Source organism: Triturus cristatus, chromosome 1_2 (assembly GCF_964204655.1).
Source record: "Triturus cristatus chromosome 1_2, aTriCri1.1, whole genome shotgun sequence".
Classification (NCBI taxonomy): Eukaryota; Metazoa; Chordata; class Amphibia; order Caudata; family Salamandridae; genus Triturus; species Triturus cristatus.
In genome coordinates, this window is record NC_140580.1 from 116,889,281 (window position 1) to 116,909,922 (window position 20,642).

A 20,642-nucleotide genomic window follows, 5' to 3' on the forward strand; every position below is an offset into this window, starting at 1 on the left:
GTTGTGCCCACAATTACATTCCTGTAAAAGAGACAACCTCCGTAGGGACGCGTAACGTGCTACCGTGCTTGAAAAAAGATTCTGGAGGATAAACCTCTGTAATTCCGTAACTAAATAATCCCGACTTCTGTGGATACCGTAAACAGTGGTGTGGTGCTTAAAGAGTGCTACCAAAAAAAAGGGGAAGGAACCATTGTGCTCCCGAGTTAGTTTACGAGCCAAGTCAACATGCAAAGCATTAACGAAACAACTTGTGAGCTCTATGCGATCAAAATACACTGAATACATCATACAAACGGTACTAACAGCCCAAGAAGAGCATGCTTACAGCTTACGAAGTTAACGTCGGTCCTTCTCCCGAACCGTAGTAGAAATGTTCATGATGGGAAGTGACGTATTGCTAAATACTCTCATGCCACGTAATGCTTAAAGCGATAGGTGTAATGATAATGGAACGCAACGGTGGTTGAGTGTGATCGACTAAAGTTGGGATTGAAAAAAATGAGTGAGGTTGGACTGTGCTTCGTATGAAAAAAGCTACACCCAATTGTAAGGACGAGGTGCAAAAGGTAGACATCGGCTCCCAAAAAAAAGGAAGAGATAAAGTCTGAGAAAATAAAGAATTACACACTGTAAAATACACACTATTTAAAAGTGATCTCAGTGGAAACACCCTGTCTACCGATGGTTTTGTTATGGGTAAGTTCTGACTCCCAAAGAATGTGAAGGGAAGTGAAATAAAATAAGAAGTATGCATGTGCAAATATAACCCCAACTTCAATTACCACAGTAATGAAGGTGTCAGAAAACATTAAACACAGTCACAAACATCTACAAAACGATGTTAGTGAACTATTATGAATCAATACATGGAAACATGAAAAATGAAACATAAAGCAAATCAGAATACACTCTCTAGTTACAAAAAACAACTATATTCAAGTCTGTCATTCAACCCCATTGGTTGCATTGTTTGCAATTTCTTAGTCCCAAAAAATTCTGCCCTCGCCAGCATTTTTTGAGGATCAGTTCCAGGTTTAGGTCTCACAACCTCTAAAATGGTAAACTGTAATTGGGAAATATTGTGTCTTGCCACCAGCCAGTGCATAGCTTCAGTGGATTTAGCAGATTGTGTGCGAATGCTACTTTTATGCTCTCTAACTCGGGTTTTAACTTTTCTTTTGGTTCTGCCCACATATATTTTGCCACACGGGCATTTAAGAGCATAGATGACATTTGTTGTATCACACGTACTGGAATGACGCAGTCTGATTTTGGTGCCTTTGGTTGGGTGTACAAACGAGTTACCGACCATCACATTGTTGCAGTGTACACTATTCATGCATCTCTGCATCCCCTTGTAATCTATCTTTTCAGATTCCTTATCCTGTTTAATGGCTAAAAGTTCTTTCAAATTATGAGAGCGTTGCATAGCAAAGGTTGGACATTGCGGAAACAGTTGTTTGAAATGCGTCTCTGTCTGGATGATCTTCCAATGTTTCATAATGATAGATTTTATGGCCTTGGATTTAATGGAATGCTGAAGAACGCATATTATGGAATCAGACCATTTGGGTACAGTACCAGGTAGCAAGGATTCTCTAGAAACCTCAGAAACACATTTAATTGCCTTGTCGGAGATGTTTTTCGGATAGCCTCGTTGATGATATCTTTGAGCAAATTTTTCGATAGTAGTTTTGGCTAGATCTGAATCTGAGGTAATTCGTTTGAGTCTGAAGAATTGAGAATATGGGAGGTGTTGCTTCAATGTGTCTTGATGAAAGCTCTTAAAATGTAGCGCATTGTTCCTGTCAGTGGCTTTAGTGAATACGCTTGTGTGGATTTTTCCAGAGCTGATGTGGATCTTTACATCTAGGAATGCTCATTATCTTGAACATTCAAAAGATGTATTTGATCACTATCTAACATTGCTAATGCTACTAAATATGCTCAAGAAGTTGCTGGTGCTGAATTTGTTAGGGGCAGGTTAAAAAGAAATGAGTTGAGGGTTTTCGTGGGTAGGAAGTAATGGCGCTCAGCAAATATGCGTATAGTGAGTCTAGGTGAGTAAGTGAGTATGGTGCTAAACAGGGAAAACCCTACAACAAAATAGTACAACATGGTCCTGCGCACACATACACAATACAATACATAGATGTAATGTTCAAAACAAATGATACGTTCAGATTGCTTCTGTGACACTGGAAATTCTTTATTCTTTGTGAGAAACGCAACCAGCCGACACGTGTTTCGTCGGGGAAAAATAATCCCACGACTCTTCAGGGCTGTATATGGTTGCTTGAGCGAAGTGTATTCCCAAAACCAGTGATAATTCCAACCCGGCTGGGTACAAGGTGAAAATGGAAGGAATTAGGGGCAACAATTGAATCTAAAATAAATATAGCTGATTGATAGTGCCGCAAGTAAGACGAGAAGTATTTAACAGGTAGTCCTGGAATTACGAGTAGGCGAAAATCCACCGAAATGCGGTGAAGGTCAATTTCAGAGTATAATTGGCAATTGGGTGGAACACGGGTATGTGTTCAACATATTTATTTCAAATTGAAGCAATAGCACGTCCTGGCGGCAGAGATTCAATCGCGTGTGTTAGGGGCAGGTACCTAACCTGCAGTAACCTTTCTTAGTTGGCTTCTTTTGCACATCATTGCGTTTCTAGATTGGAAAGGAAGAAATAATCTACTGGATCTAAGCTGATGTCCTTACAAATGGAACCCTTTTAACATACAGTCAGAGAGAGGGGCTCAGGAGTAATAGAGCGGTAGAATGGCCATGGGCAAGGAGGACCAGATGTGGCCAAGTGCAAGGAAGGGGATATTCTGCTCCACCTGGGGGTTTCTCACGTTTCAAATGTGGGTAAATTGGACAATGGAAATTTGGTTGTCATGATTTACCCACGTTTTCACACAAACAGCCTGAGAAATCTGAATTACTCAGATTCCACAAATTAGATAGCCTATCTTTTAGGACAGCATGAGCCAACAGCTCTGTGAATATCCTAATCCCTGTAGATCAGAAAGGACCATACATATGGTGTGTCATTAACAGAAAACCTTCCTCATGCCTTAATGATAGTGATGCTAGAAAGTCTGTAATTGTGACCCTCTGAATTCTCTTTTCATCCTCTCTCAACAACACAATTGATGCAGGTAACATTTCCAACATATTTTCCTCATTATGTCACAACCTCAGTGGCTGTTTCTGTAGGTCATAAGACTGATCTATGTGCTTTCCTTCTACGTTCTATCTCCCCTGTGAATCTTCTGGGCTTTCATGCAAGTTTAAATAAAGGATGTATTCTACCAGCAATGGAATATATATTTGGATGTGCCTATGGAAAATGAAAATGCGGTTTTATCAGTCTTGTGTGAAAAATAATTGCTTATGTGAAATGCGTGGTGTTAAATCTCCCCAAACCAATGTTTGATGTGCTTGACCAAGTTACCTTCACCTTATGATCCTAACATGCTAATGATGTAGGTTGTCTTCTCACTGGCGAACCAGGAAAGATAAAGGTAAGTCCCAAGAAAAGCATCCCTCACAACCCCCACTATCATTTATGTCCTGAAGCAGAGACTAGGATATGCCCTGTCATTGCTGCTCTGCTGAAACAAGGAATTCTTGTGCTGTGAGTGTTTATAACACTCCTATTCTGCTCATTCAAAAAACTGGCAAAGAAACATGTTGTTTTTGTCTGGGCTATTAATGCTGTTATATTGCCAAGCTGTCCTGTCACACTTAAACCTGCCATCATTCTTTCATGTATTTTTATGCACCCACTGCATAATTCACTGTTTTAAACGTTTTCTCTATCCAGATATATTCTGAAAGTCAATTCCCTTTTGCCTTCACATTTTTAGGAGACAAATCACGTGGTGTAGATTACCACAAAGATATAGGGGATCACCTTCTATTGTCTCACAGGCTCTCAAGGATCTGAACCCCCTTGTCTTCCTGGGAGGATCTAAACTGGCTGTTGACGACTTGTTAGTTGTTTCTAACTTAGAAAACCAATGCAAGGTTGACTCTTTGAATCTACTCACTGAATTAGATAAGAAGGGGCACAAGGTTTCCAAAGACTAATTATAATTTTGCTTACCTCATGTTCAATAATTAGGCCATAACATCAATCAATCAATCAGGTATTTGTGAAGCGTGATACTCACCCGTGAGGTTCGCAAGGCGCTGGGGGGGGGGAAGGAATCCTACAGCAACATCTTACCCAAACAGCCAGGTCTTGAGGCTCTTCCTGAAGGCATGCAGAGTGGGGAAACGGCTGATGCTGAGCGGGAGTTCGTTACAGGTCTTTTTGCGATGTAGGAGTAGGCTCTTCCACCCGTTCTGGCTCTGGGGATGTGAGGGGTTTCAGCCAGGGCGTGGTCCGCTGAGCGGAGGTTTTTCTTCAGTGTGTAGAAGAAGACTCTTTCATTAAGGTACTGGGGTCTGGTGTTGTGGAGGGATTTGTAGGCGTGAGTGAGTAGCTTGAAGGTCACTCTCTTCTAGACGGGAAGCCAGTTGAGGTCTCGTAGTTGCTGGGTGATGTGGTCTTGTCGTAAGATGATGAGGACGAGTCTGGCGGTGGTGTTATGGATGGTCTAAAGTTTCCGGAGCAGGGATTTGTTCATTCCAGTGTAGAGGGCGTTTCAGTAGTCCAGTCTGCTGGTTATGAGTGCGTGGGTGATGGTCTTTCTGGGTTCGGGGGGGATCCATTTGAAGGTCTTGCAGAGCATGTGGAGGGTGTTGAAGCACGTGGAGCAGACTGCGTTGACCTGTTGGGTTATGCTGAGGGATGAGTCCAGTATGATGTCGAGGTTGCGGGTGTGGTCTCTGGGTGTGGGGGGATGCTGTGGGCAATGGACTTCAGATGTTGTCCCATGTGGAGGGGGTGGGTCCGAAGATGAAGACTTCTGTCTTGTCCAAGCTGAGCTTCAGGCAGCTGCTGCTCATCCAGGAGGCGATGTCTTTCATTCCTTCCTGGAAGCTGAGCCTGGTGATGTCAGGTTCCTTGGAAGGGAGAGGATGAGCAGAGTGTCATCGGTGTAGGATTCTATAATGAGTCCATGCTGTCTGAAGATATCGGCGAGGGGGGCCATGTAGATGTTGAAGAGCGTGGGGCTGAGCGATGATGCTTGGGGTACTCCGCAGCTGATCTGTGTGGGTTCGGAGAGGAAGGGCGGGAGTCTGATTCTTTGGGTTCAGCAGGTGAGGAAGGAGCGGATCCAGTCAAGGGGGTTCCCTGTATACCGGCGTTGTGAAGTCTGGCGGTGACAGTGCGGTGGGAGATGGTGCTGAAAGCTGCAGAGAGATCTAGTAGGATGAGGGCAGCCATGTGGCCCTGGTCAAGGAGAGTGCAGATACCAGCTGTGGCGGCTAGGAGGGCTGTTTCTGTGCTGAGGTTGCTGCGGAATCCGGACTGGGAGGAGTTGAGGATGGAGTTGGCTTCGATGAAGTTCGTGAGCTGGAGGTTGACGATCTTCTCTGTTACTTTCGCTGCGAAGGGGAGGAGAGAGATGGGCCTGTAGTCTCAGTGGGATAGCAACATTTATCTGCAGACAAAATTAAGACTATCCGTAAGCTGCCCTGCGCCGTTACCATCTCCCATGTATGCACTCTTGTGAAGATGATGGGTTATTGCTGACAGGGGGTTTAGGTTTATGCTAAAGCTGTCAAACCATTGCAAGATTTTGCACGAAAAGGTACCATGTGATGGCAATCCTAATACAAATCCACAGAGATCATACAACAAGATTGTTGTGGAGATGGAAGAGGTTCCTATGCCCTGGATTCGGCTGGATGAGATGACCTGGTTTGACTGCATACTGATCATCTTTGATTGTATGTCTTGATTGCGGTCTTGAGAACGAGCGCTGAAAAATCTTGACTAATTAACTTTAGTATCTTCTTTGTCCTGGACGTTTGCTACAGCCAGCAACAGGTGTATCAGCTAGTGGACTGTGTCTTTTTGCAAGGACAGAACAAGTGTTTTCACCCTGATGTAATCTGTTTTGGAGAGAACTTTTATGTGGTTCCTGCTGTATCCACTGTTGATTCTCAACTTCCCGATGAGTGCTTTTAGCAAGCTATAAAAAGTTAATTTTCAAGGATGCAATGAGCCCTGTCAGTTACCCCAGAGTTGCAGGGAGATGGAGTAAGCCTTCCCACGCCTATTTCCATGTCTTTAAGTTATGTTGTAACCAAGTAGGGGAAATAGTAAAGTTCATCCAGCATGATAGCTGGGTGCATTTCATGGTCTTCAGATGGAGTTCATTTTTATTTTCAGGCTGTTCAGTGATTTTATAATTGACTCCTCCTAAAATAAGTTTCCAGTGCGGAAAAGGCTCCTTGACAGCCAGGATTATACATGTCATAGATGGTATAGTTCTTCACAGTTTCTGGAAAGGTTTAAGAATAGTAAACTACCAGATGCAGTTCATCCCTCTCCAGATCTCATTGAGATAATTCAGCTTCAATTGCAAATAAGAAAGCATCTGTTTCAACTTCGAAGGAAAGAAGTTGCATTGGATGTCTTAAAATTGGTGCAGATGTATAGGTGTCCTTAAATTGTTGAAAGGCTTGTTCCTGTTCCTCACCCAAGAGAATGTTGCTCCCTTATTTGTTAATTGAACAACGCATTGACCATTTGCAGGGTTGACCATTTCAGATCTGCTTTTTCTGTCGTTATGATCTATTCTGATACCTTTTCTGGCAGTCTTCAAACCTAGGAAAGTAATGCTGGGAACCACAAAATGCATATTTTTGCATTGCATAGAGCGAGTGCATTCTTAACCAGGTGGTCTGAGTAAATGAAGATGATATGGCGTAGTGTATTCACTTTAACACCTAACAGATGTAAACTAAACTTGAAAGACAGAAATTCTCTCTAGGCAAAGAAAGGATAACCTTAGTAATTGCCTGCTTGTGGTAGGTGACAACTTCTACATTACTCCACAAAAATACGTTGTGTTAAGGAACATGCATAATCCTGTAGCATGCATAAACAACTAGACGGATCAATTGTCATATCCCCAAAATATCTATTTATTACATAATACACTTTAAAAAAAAGTCTTTGTAATTCTATGACAGAAAGGAGTAGGTCCTTGTGTTTTTATGATGGAGCACGGCCATGAGACTCTAAGCCCGGAATTAAAGTGGAGGTCTAAAAAAGCATTAATAGCAGTCCTTGTAACCTGTCTGCTATAGTCACTTCTCAAAGTTAATGTTCATTGATTATTTTCAACAACTTATCAAAAAGGTGACTACATATGCGTCAAAACATTATGGAAGCACCTTTTTGATAAGTTACTGAAAAGTGAGACATGATTGGTAAGATGATCATGTGAGCATGCATCAAAATTTGTAAACCCTGAGTAAATTAGTACAGCCACAAAAAATGATGATGAAAATAATCAAGAGACAACAGCCCTAAAATTTTCTACGTTTGGGGTCACACTACTTACCTGTGATTCTTGCAATGCCCTTTATTCTCTTTCCTGTCTCACCAGCACCATGAGCCCCCATACTGTGCCCAATGATGTGCACGCTGGAAGGAGAATAGTCATAGTTCTTCTGTAGGGGTGAAAACAATTATTTATGAACATATAAACAAGAGAATAGACAGGAAGGTCAGCAAAGTATGGGACTTAAAGAAAAGCATACAACAAAATTTTACAACAGCTACATTTTTCGATTATGCACAATCTAAACTTTTATATGGATTTGCAGGCTTAGTGACTAGAACAGCAGGAGAGGTATGCAAGTGTTATTCGGGATGCGTGGGACTATGCACCATGACGCTAATGTAACATCTGCTGTTTTCAGTGGTGACATTGTTAAATGAAAAGTAATTTTGTTCTTCATAGAAACCATTTTGGCCAGGCAAATGTTTTTATAGAATACTTGTCTTATATTAAACCTGTATTACTTAAATAAGTCTTCAAATTAAAATATAGTCAGCAGGTCTTATGTCCCTCATACACCATTAAGTGATTGATTGCAATAGAACCACCATGTGTTTCAAGCCCACAGAGAAATGTGAGCAAAGGCTAATGAATAAGTTTAACAGCCAAGCAGATAATAATAATTTGTGTAACAAGTCTGCAGTCCCCGTTTAATTTAGGTTGAGTAATTGAACTAACCAATGGATAATGAGTGTGAAAAAAACAAGGATTGGATGTTGTTAGGAATTGCGTTTCTGGTTGGCAGAAGGATGCAACCTGACCAAGTAGGAACCAAAAACCTAGTCGGTAACACACTTTAAATTAACCTGTGCTCACCCTCTAGTAGCTTGGCACAGAACAGTAAGGCTTAACTTAAGAGACAACGTGTAAAGTATTTGTGGAACACTTAAAACAGAAAACCGTGCAAACACTACACAAAAAGATACCACACCTGGATAGAAATTTAGATCTTAATTCTTTGAACAAAACAAGACCAAAACAACAAAAATTCAATAGGTAGAAACAGAGTTATACATTTTTAAAGAATATCTTGAATTGCAGTGCTTAAAAGTTTAAACACCAACCGAGACTATCGGGTCGTGCTTGACCAGGACAAATCAAAAGTTCAGGCCCACCGCGAGGGAGCGCAGGTCGTATACTGGGACCAGCCTTGGCCCCCTGAAACAGTAGCTTGGTTTGAGGTTGCATTGACATCGAAGATGAGATCCAGGGAGTAAGGTAGGCAAAGAGGTAGCATAGATCCTGGAGATGTAGGCAATGAATCGGTTACAAACCATGCAAATTGAAGGTACGTCTTCGTCGAACCCCTCTGATGTAGACGATGCGTTGTCGTCGAGCCAAGCAGCAGGCAATGTGATGTGCTTGATCGCGGCAGCAGCAGAGATACGTCAGTGTCAAAGGAGATGTGCCGGTTCCTGGCTGCTCAAGCACGCCAATGCATGGATTTGTGCAGTTGCAGCACTTAAACCCATTTCCAAGGGCCCAGAACTGTATGGGTACCACTTGGCAGGGCGAGACTTCCAAATGGCAGGGTCGAGGTGTTTTTGATGAGTGGAGTGAAGTCTTTGATGTTCCTGAGAAATCCAACAGGAGGCAAGCAGAAAAGCCCTTGAAGCAACTCTGGGTTCAAGTGGTGAAAAGATGCAGTCCTTCTCACTCCTAGGCAATAGGGCAGTATGCATCAAGTCAGCAAAGCAGAGTAGGAGTCCAGCAGAGCAACAGTCCTTTCAGAAGCACAGCAGTCCTTCTTCCTGGCAGAGCATCCACAAGTCCAGAAGTGTACTGAGTTGGTGGTGTCAGAGGTCCAGTACCTAATCCCAGTTGTGCCACTGAAGTGAAGCGAACAGAGTCCCTGACCTGGCTCCAGACTCACTACAGGGTGGTATGCAGCCCTTTGTGTGGGGACAATATTAGCCCATTCAGGTGTGTCAGCTCCTCCCTCCCATCCTGCCAAGGATGGCTCATCACGATGTGGATGGCCAATCAGTCACACCCAAGCTCCCTTTGTGTGTGGCTGTCTGGAGGGAATGCATAAAGCCCAGCTGCATGTGTATTCAGAAACAGGCAGAAGGAACCAGACGGCTAAAGAAAAAAAAATGCCAACTTTATAAAAGTGGTACTTTCAGAATTACATTTTAAAATGTAACTTCACCATATGTTAGGATTTTAAATTGTGATCCCAGAGACAACAAACTTTGTGGTCCCATCTCTTCCCCATTGGAAACTACACATATAAGATGTAATAAGGCACTCCCAATGTTAACCTTTGGGAGAGATAGGCCTTGCAGTAGTGGATAACTAATTTAAGGGTTTTTCATTACCAGGACATGTAAACCTTAAAAGTACATGTACTGTTTTTAAAATACACTGCATCCTGTCTGTGGGCTGCCCATGGCCTGCTTTAAGGGTGACTTATATGGATTAAAAAGGAAGGTTTGGGCCTGGCAAGATCAACTTGCCAGGTCGACATGGCAGTTAAAAACTGCATACATAGGCTATGCAATGGTGGGCCTGAGATATGCTTAAAGGGCTACTGAATTGGGTGGCACAATCAGTGCTGCAGGGCCCCTAGCAGCATTAAGGTTACAGGCCCTAGGCACATGTGGTGCACCTTACTAGTGACTTATATGTAAATTAAATATGTCAGTTTTGGATAAGTCAATGTTACCATGTTTAAAGTAGAGAGCACATGCACTTTAGCACTGGCTAGCAATAGTTAAAGTGCCCAGAGTTCTAAGGCTCGCAAAAACAAAATCAACAAAACAGGAGGTCAGAAGGCAAAAAGTCAGGGGAAACCACGCCAAGGATGCCAGGTCTAACAGATATATGGTGTGATAAATGTTAGGACTAGAGAGGAGCACACACTGTACTGCAGGCTTTTTTTTTATTACCTAGAGGGTATCATTCCAGTAATAGGCATGAAGATTTAAATCTTCCACTACCTGTTAGGAGTCATTAAGTGGAGATGAATAAACTGCATCACTCAAGCACCAAATACACATACATCCATTAATAGTGCTTAATCCATCTGTTCACCTCCCTGTCCATCCAGTCCTCTGTCAGTCTATATGTCACATTTGGGTTTGCATGTGTAGTGTCTGTATGTGAATTTGTGCATTAGAGTGTCCATACTTGGGTTTCCTGTATGTATGTATGTTCTTGCGTAAGTATAGCGCCTATATATCGATTAGATGGTATGCAAGGGAGCAATGCATAGCTGTTTGCTTCTGTGTTCGAGTGTCTGTCCTCTAGTTTGAGTTCATTATTTGCACTGATGTATGCTTTGTCTCTTACCTTAACTAGACCCAAACTATTTTTAAGGTGCTGTTATCATTCTCTCATTGCATTGTTGCCCTGAAACTTTGCATGCAGTTAATTATTGGTTTTCATGCTATAGTTGTTTATTTTATAAAGCACTAACAACAACCCTGTGCTACTTTCAGGGTGCTTTTATATACTCTAAGGCAATCCTTTGGTCACAGTGTGAAACTTTTCCTCCCTGACAAATCATAATGTGTAAATTGTCCCTGAATGATATGCTTTTTTCAAGTCAACTAAGATATATAGAACTATAGATGTGTAGCAGTGAATTACAGAGAAATGTTTCACTAAGGGGTTATTAGTGACATCAAATAAACAATGTGCGCACTGTGTGTTCATGTTTCACTGAGTACTTTTTATATTGTTTTTATTGCAAATAATTACGACAATTGACTATAAATGATTTAAATAATTCTCATAGGGGCATATGTATCAACATCACCATTTGCGATTCTCAAATAGCGATTTTTAAGGAATCGCTATTTGAGAATTGCAAAACGGGATGTATTTAAAAAATTGCAAACTTTTTGCGATTTCTTAAAATTCCTTAATTGCGATTAGCAAATTGCGAAATCGCAATTAAGGAATACCTGCCCATTCATTTCTATGGGCCAGGAGACCCATAGGAATGAATGGGAAGTAATTCTCAAATAGCGAATCGCAATTTGCTAATCGCTATTTGAGAATAATTTCAAAGGTGCAAGGGTGTCAAGATGACACCCTGATACACCCCTGAAATTAGCATGTGTGGTCATATGGCGCACACACATGCCCTAAGGGCATGTATGTGCGTCACGTGGCACTTTGTAAAATTACAAAACATGCATTTTTAAAAGAAATCGCAAATTAACACCAACTAGTAGTTGGTGGTAATTTGCGATTTCTTAAGGATTAATCGCAATCCTTTGGTGAGTGTTACATTTCATTTAAGAAATCGCAATTTGCGATTTCTTAAATGCCTACGCAAACTTAAGAAATCGCTAAATTAGCGATTCCTTAAATTTGCGTTGGGATGTGGCTCATACATCCCGTTTTGCGAATTTTTAATCGCAAACGCTGTATTTTGCGAATCGCAGCGTTTGCGACTAAAAATTTGCTTGATACATATGCCCCTTGGTCATATCCTATATTATTTTCTATTGCTGAACCTTTTTCTTGGGCATTATACAATACACCTATAGGTATTGTGTGATTTAAAACTATGCTGTTAACTGATACCTAATCAGACACCAATGTATTTACATCCATATGCAAATACTGACACTGGGGAGATCCATGAACTGTCTTATGACCAGGCAAATAACCAGAGTCAGTCCTCGCTAGAATGTCATTGAAGACTGAGCCTTAGGAAGCATCAAGAGGAAAACAGTCAAATTGTCAGTGGCAGAAAGTTGCCTAAAAGAGGCCCATAAACCTCAAGAAGCAGTCCTATATAACTGCAGATACTTCGGCTCTGAGGCTCATCTAGCAAATCATTGACACATGCAAGAGAAAACGTGTTCAAACTGTGGCTAGCCAACTCACTTTATGAGGGTCTGATGCAGCGAGCTAAATGGCACAGGCAACTGGGCACCATTTGCTACACACATCTCTCTGCGCATGGTAGCACATGAATCTGTGGCCGAAATACATTGAATAACAAGACCCAATATCACAACCAGCCCTGAAGTTCATAAGTAAGAAGTTGTCCTCCCCTCATTTACAGACACAGTTTCTGAGAAAAGACAACCTCAACCCAAGATTGAGTTTCAAACCAAAGGACTCATATTTACAGCCCTGTTTGACGCATAAGCTTCAGTGAACATCAAGGATCACTACTAATGCCTGCAACTAAAACCATACCCTAAATTAATACCTACCAAATCATATATAATGCATTAGAGAGGGACAATGCCTTTACTCTTTACCCATCACGTGCAATTCAAGCCAAAATCTTCATGGAAGCTCTTTTAGAAGAATTCAGCCATCTATTTCAGGGTCTAGAATGCCCCAAGTCCTAACCTGTAAAAAGTGCACATTGACCTCACCATCATGCCTGCTTTCCTAAGACAGAAGAGTGTGCCCTTTCACCTAAGATTCTTCATTGAAGCGGACCTTCAAAAATTAGAAGAACTCGATGTCATTCAGAAGGTGTTAAAACTTACATCATGGATTTTACTAACTGTTGGCGCATCAAAGCCCAAGTGCCAGGGGAATTTAGGATCTGTGGTGGCCCAACAAATGATAGAAGTGTATGACACCTCATCCTTATCATCATTGACCGATGGACTTAATTGGTTAAGATGGCTTTGCATGTTACATCTAAACTCAACAACAGCTACTAAATGACTCAAAATCTTTGATGCACTACCACGTTCTCCATGCATGTGGGTTTAAGGTGATACAAACATCTCCATTTTGGAATCTCAACAAGAGCAAAGGTGTTTGAAAATGCCATCAAAGGTACTATCTTGGTTGGTTAGTATGCTGAATATTAGTGATAACATCCTGGTGTGCGAAGAAACCTTTGCAGAACATCACCATCTTCAGAAAGCCACACCACAGAGGACATCTAAGTATGGTCTCACACTTTAGCATTGCAAACATGAATTCCTAAAGGATAGTATAAACTTTCATGACTATGTATTTTCCCAGGTAAGTATGATCATTGACCCACAGAAACAAAAGATGTCAAGAATGTAAGCCATCCCAAAACACATTATAAATCTGCAGTTTTGTGGACATAGCTAACTACTGTGGATGTTTCATTGAAATCTAGCCACAATGACTGAACCTTTACACCACCTTAGCAAGTCCCAATCTGCATGGGTATGTTCAGACAAGCATCAACAAGCAATCCTGCAAGTTAAAGAGATTCTACTTCACAAGGCCACAATCAAATCATCTGATGCTGAGAAAAAGATTGATCTTGTTTTCAATGCCAGTCCTGTTGGACTAAGTGCGGACCTGCTACATGATCAAAAGATGACAACATGGGCCTTCATCACATTTGCAAGTAGAGGTGTGTCTGAAACGAAAGCCAGCTACTCGCAGATTGAAACAGAGGCCCTCACCATTAAGTGTTGTTGCATCCACTCTCATCTGTACTTCTATGGACTTGGGGCCAGATGTATGAAGGCCCCATTTTACGATTTCCTAATTGCAAGGATTCGCAATTAGGAAATCGCAAAATGGCATGCATGAAAGGATCGCAATTGACCTATCCCATAAATATTAATGAGGCAGGTCGCTGTTTGTGACCCCCGGGGAATCGCAAAAATCACAGGGATGGTGACCTGCTGAGGTCAGCAGACCACCATGTCCGTGATTGCTTTTAAATAAAGCAATCTTTTTTTTGTAAAGCAGCCTGTTTTCCTTAAGGGAAAACGAGATGCTTTACAAAAAGTTAAGTTTTCTTTTAATTTTTTAAGAGTAGGCAGTGGTCCGTGGGACCACTGGTGCTCTTAAAAACCCTGTAACAAACATTCACAAAGGGGAAGGGCCCTTTGGGACCCCTTCCCATTTGCGAATGGGTTACCACCTACTTAAAGTAGGTGGTAAAATGTGAATGTTTTGTGACCGCATTTCGGTCACAAAACATTCCTACATACCAAAATATTTTTGTGTCCATTCCTTAATAAATTCATTATAATCTTTGTTGACAAGGAGCTTTCTGTCAAACGTCCACCTGGACCGATGTTTTTTAAAATTGGCTACTGCAATTTCTAAGATCTGAGGGTTATGATCCAATATTAATTTAGGAAGTTTCATAATCTCAGCCTCTACTAGTAAATCTCTTGTTCCAAAGAAATAATCAATTCTGACATATTTGTTATGCGGACAGGAGGAATACGTGTAGCCAGGGTCGGATGGATTTTTTAATTCCCAGATATCCACCAGACCGTGGCTGTTTCTAAGATAATTTAGGGCCCTGTAGACTTGGGGTTTCCGACCAGAATGTCCAGGCCGACCTTGCTTCCCAACCCCTAAGGAGATATTTAAATCTCCACAGAGAATTAGGGAGTTTGGCCAGGTGGCAAGCTCTATTTCTAGGTCCTCAAATATTAGTGGGTCATCCTGGTTTGACCCATACACCGAACATATCGTGATCCCCGATGAAAGTTCTACTAAGACCCACCTCCCCAGAGTGTCAGCTGCTTTGCGCTTAGCTATCCCTAGTGATATTTTGGCGAGGATTGCCACCCCACGAATGTTAGAAGTCTGGGTTGTACAAGCCAGAATGTTATAGCCACCAACCTTTAATAGTTCTCTTTTTTCCCATGGGATGTGGGTCTCTTGCAAGCAAACTATATCCGTAGAATTAAGCCTAATGATTTCAGCACAACGACTCCTCTTAACCCTATCATTCAGCCCTGCCACATTCCATGAACATAGCGTTATCTTCCCCATTAGAATTTAGTACCAGATACCGAAGGCCTGTAGATAACCAATCTCGTGCCCTTATGTTTCTCCACGGTGTGTCTCACCTTTCTTTCATTAATCACAGTTAACTGCTTTTTTATTTCATCTCTAATTCCGGAAATGCTTTTTTTAATCTTAGTTTTCATCCCCCCCTCTACCCTTCCCTCTCCCCCTCCCACCATCCCAACACTCCCACCTCCCCTCTTGAGGCATACCGACTCAGCATTGAGTCAGTTTTGTGATGAAAGTGCAACACATAACCAGAGCTCTGATGTTAAAGAACTTCAAATACTACTCAATAGATGCTACTTAAGGAATCCTACTACCAGGAGTTATGCTTCAAAAGCTGCGTTTTAATTTTCAAATGTATATATATATATATTTATTTTCTTTTCTCCCCTTTTTCCCCCTTCCCTTCTTTTTCTCATTCCTTATTCCTTTCCCCCTATCCAGATGTCCGAGGATCACCCAGTCCATTATATTCACTTTACTCAGCCCCCTGTGATAATTATGCCTTCCAGCTATGTTAAACTTAATCTAAATTTAGCCAGTCAGACTGTCGAGATAAGCTTGTGCTTTTTTATCTTGAAATGGTTTAATCAGCTGGCGCAGCCTCCATCGCCTTTCGACGGTGGAGTGACAGAAATCTGGATGAACGAAATAGGCTATCTCGTTCCTAGATCTCTTAGACTCGGGTCTTGCCTTCTCAAAAACTGCTTGACGCAGTAAAAAATTTCCAAAGTGTACCAAAATGGCACGGGGAAAGGAAACAGCTTTTACTGGCTGTTTTTGAACAAGAGGGACACGGTGAGCGCGTTGCACTTCTCGTGCCCAGTTCCAATCAGTGAGTTCTGGCAGAGAGTCTTGAAACAGGTTCCCGATATATGAACGGGCATCCCCTCCCTCGACCCCTTCGGGAATGCCCAAAACCCGTAGGTTGTTCCTCCGCTGGCGATTTTCAAACTCCTCTAGCTTCCATTTGACATCAACCAGCTGTGCGTCATGGGAGTCCACTCGTATTTTATTAAGAGCCATCACAGATTCATTAGAGACAATCCTCGATTCCATATCGGTCAACCGATCCCCAAACGCGCTGCATGTCTTAGTTAGCTTGCGGACCACGCCTTGTACCTTACGCATAGCAGCTTGAGCCTTACGCCCATCTTGGCGTGTCTCATCACGATGCAATGAAATGGCCTGAAATATAGCTTCAAGCGTTGGGGTGGTTGGTCCTGGATGGTTAGAGCTAAGCGGGTCAAGAGGTGAGGGATTGGAGAGCTGATTTGTGGGGGTGTAGTCCCAAGCCAGGTCTTTAGCCCCTTGGCTTTTCTTCTTCTTTTTCCCTGAAATAGTTTTTAATTTAGAGCCAGAATCGTCGCCTTGATCAGTAAAGCTCTCATCCAATGTAGATGAAATATCATCTGACCATTCACCTCCGTCTGAAAGAGAGAAAAAGTCGCTAGGTTCTTTCTCAGGCTCAGTGTCTCCAATGTGTGTTTTGCTGGATTTTAGGACAACATGAGGTTGGGGTTGATAGGCCAAAAGAAGCGCTGAGCCAGACCGTTGTATCAGGGGTGATATTGGTGTTAGGCTCCCTCCCCTGGTTCCCCTGGTCATATTATGTGGGTCCGTTAGATCCGTTAGGTTACAGGGGGAATTTCCAGCCTGTTCACTGTCATCGGGACCTGACACAGTTGAGATTACATGGGGGGGGGATGGAGACCTGGACATACCATCACTTTCACCGCACTGCTCCAAGTTAGGAGTGCCCTCTGCCTCAACTTCAACCTCCCCGGGTACCTCTGGTGCAGCTTGCGATGTAGCAGGGATCGATCTCAGGGCGTCACAGGGAGCTGCGGCACTCGCGGCATTCATAGCATTCACCCGAGGGCCCACCTTACACGTCCCTTCTTGACCCGGAAAAGTTTTCCCGGCCGACCCTCGCAGGAGATCAGCCACAGTAGGGCCGGCCGGGCGTCCTTTCTGTGCCGCTCCGCCTCTGCAGCGTTTCGGGGTCAGTGCGGGTGATCCGAAGACTTCCTGATCGGCAGCTTTTCTCAGTCCGACATCTCCCGGCTCAAGAACCCCCAGCAACGCCATCCTAGTCATCCTTGCTTTGCCTGCGGCCGTCTTCGGGACCATCGCTCCAATCTCGGCGGTACGGCCTGAGCGCTCTACTTCGTCCGCCCTGCCCGATCTATCCGCAACCTTGCACGACTGGTAAGAGTTTCCCTGTCGGTCGTGATCCGCCTTGTGGATTGCTCTGCCCAGATATCGCAACACGGCCAGACCGATAACTGTTCAGAGAAAATGTAAGTATCTCCTGGCCGGTTTTAACTCTTCCTCGCAGGATTCAACATTCATTCTTTGTTCCTTGCCTAATACAGCATCCTCAATTTGATTTTACTAGAGCTCTCTTGGCTCTGTGTGCACAGCAGTCTCAAGCGACCGCCATCTTGCCCCGTTTGCTTGGTCAAACATTCCTACATACCGATGCGATTCGGTATTAGGAAGGGACGCCCTAAACACACCCCTTCATAATATCAAATTGCAAACCCATTTTACATTACCGAATCACAAAATAGGGTTTGCTTCATCTGAAAAGCATTTTTTGCATTGGCAAAAGGGCCGAATCGCAGAATCAGCTCATTTGCAAAGGCAAAAATGCTTGATGCATATGCCCCAAAAAGTTTTAGTGGTCACCGATCACAAGCATTTAATTTATCTCTTTGCAGGTACATCACCTCATCCACAAACTTGGATGTGGCAGTGAGCTTTGCACCTGCAGAAATACAAATTCAGGTTAATACACCTCCTAGTTTGAGACAATTCAGAAGATTACCTGTCAAGGCATCCAACAAATCAAGCCCATCCAACTATGCCACAACCTGGTGATAACGAATGGCCTATGAACTTTGTGGCCAAGTGGCATGTCACAAAGCGGTATCACTAAAAGATATCTGATGCCAAAACGGAAGATGCATATTTACAGCTGGCACTTTCTGCAGGATAAAAAACAAACAATGCTGGCTCTGTGGGGGGTCCATCAATACTGCGTGACACCAATGAAGGCATATTTCTCTGAGGGCACAATCCTTAATACTTCATTCGATATGGGACATGGTTACGTATTTGCTCACTAGGCCATCAAGTTATTGAGAAAACCAGTGCTTTAAATGGGCCGGTACTCACCGGTACTGAGTACCGGCACCTCTCATTTTCACCGCTCTGAGTACCGGCACTTCTCTGCTGCCAATTAGAGTACCTGTACTCATCAAAGGTAGGGTCATTGTTGCTTCGGCTCACGTGCACGAACAAGGCTGTCTGACAGCCAAAGCGCCTCTAGCCCAAGCTGAGCCACCTTTAAACAATTCAGCAGGGCTCATCTGCATAATGTCCGGTGTTCAACATCACGCTGTGTTTGACAGAGCAGGGACCATTCAGGCCCTGTGCTGTCAATCACATTCACACCATGGTGTGCAATTGTGCACATACTCGAATCCAGGCATCTCGCTGACAGCAGCAATAGCAGCAATTAAGAAACCCATGGGAGATAAGGGGTGTAAAATGACATTTATCTCACCTGAGTCTTTTGTGTGAGTGTCTGTCTTTTGTGTGTCTGGGTGTTTGCTTGCTTGTGTGCGCGTGTGTGTGTGTGTGAGTGAGAGAAAAGCAAGTGAAAGAGGGAGAGAATCCAGACACTAGGGAGGTATTTTAAAGGATATTCTTGGAATGCTTTGTGTGAGCATTGCTGCTTGTTTCTGTGAGTGTGCACTCAAGAATATATAAGTATTCGGCCACATAGTAGAAGTGTCATATGTCTTGTCCTTAGCCCCGCCCCTAGCCCCGCTCACTTGCTAGACTCATAGCTCATTTTAAGAGTACCTGCACTTATTTTTTCCCATTTAAAGCACTGGAGAAAACGAAAGTGAGACTCCAGAGAAATGTTTAGTTTTCCCATATAGATGACTATATAAAACATATCTGAACAAATGCTGAGTGTGCCAGGCCAAGGAAGTGATGTTCAACCCTCCTCAACAACAACTTAAGAGACTCGAAAAATGCCAAGGACAAATTTCATTGCTGACATCAGCCTCCGTCCGAATGGATGGCAACTGCTAGCTTTTATAAATAAGTGCACCAAATACCCTGGGGCTTATTTAAAAGTCCCTTGCGCTGCCGGTGTGTCACTTTTTCTGACGCATCGGTGGCGCATTGTGCTGGCCGATACTTACAAGGCCATGCAAGGCTTTTCATTGCGTTGTAAATACGGCCCCTTCACACTCATCACTTTGCATGAAAGGGGTGTGCCATGGCTGTTGCTGTGGGTGTTCCCACGCAACACCCATTTATTCTGCTGCATTCCCAGGTTGACAATTTTCCCTAAACCTGGGAATTCATCAGAATCCTACGCCTCCCCAGGGGAGGCTTAAGGAGGCACAAAGAGGAAGAGTACTTGTATTTCTCCTTGTTTGTTTCCCTTTCTGCTGCAGCACACATAGGAAATACCATCAATAATTGTTTTTGTGCAGGAAGGTCACCCTGGATTGTATATCAACTTCTACGTCACCAGAGCAAACCTTAGCTATTTATGAAGATGTAGTATTAACAGTAGGGTCATTCTTATCAGTACCAGTGAAGGGGCAAGTTAAAAATAATCCTAAATGGTTTGACCAAACATGCTCCTTGGCAAGTAGAAACTTAAGAAAGGCGTTAAAAATTAAACCCAGAGATGTAGGTCAAATCAAAAATCTCCGTCTGTCCTACAAAAAAGCACTTGATAAACGGAAAAGGGAAATTAAAGCCAGTACCTGGGAGTCTTTGCTTGACCCTTCAGTCCTAGGTAATAGCAGTAAATTTTGGGAAATTATTAACAAACCTTTGTTTGATGACCCAAGAGATACTGCAATAGGAACTAATATCCCAGAGGCAGATTGGGTCAGTAACTTTTGCGAAATTTTTAAAAGCCATGAACAACAGACAACCTATGACGTCTCAATGTCAAAGGAAAACTTTTTATGTTTTACAATCAATGAAGTAGAAAAGGCTATTCAAGGGTTAACTTGTAATAAGGCACCAGGTCCGGATGGCTTGCCTCCGGATCTTTTTAAATCTTGTATCTCATTATGGGCCCCCGTTCTCACAAAGGTGATAAACGCAACTGTAATCCTCGGGAGCCCAAAGTCCTGGGGGCAATCTACCATAGTACCTGTGTTTAAAAAGGGCGATCGTAATAGCCCGTCATGCTACAGGCCAATATCTTTAATTAATTCTGAAGCAAAAGTGGTAGGTGGTGTAATTTTGAACAGATTAACAATTTGGGCAAATGAGAACAACATTATATCGCCAATACAATATGGTTTCAGACCCGGTCACTCAACAGTGACTCAGTGTCTGAACCTATATTTGATTGTAGGTAAATACACCATGGCCCGGCAAGGA

The 20,642-nt window shown here is 42.8% G+C and overlaps 1 protein-coding gene across 6 annotated transcripts in view; it reads right to left on the bottom strand.

The window, feature by feature from the left end:
• The window catches only part of LOC146866924 (pancreatic triacylglycerol lipase-like), a 303,555-nt gene that overhangs the window by 129,218 nt on the left and 153,695 nt on the right, over window positions 1-20,642 (bottom strand). For all 6 annotated transcript variants that reach the window (XM_085603235.1, XM_085603216.1, XM_085603229.1 and 3 more), the window contains exon 6: window positions 7,479-7,587. In XM_085603235.1, the coding sequence (XP_085459361.1) occupies window positions 7,479-7,587 (109 nt within the window). The remainder of the gene's footprint in view (window positions 1-7,478; window positions 7,588-20,642) is intronic.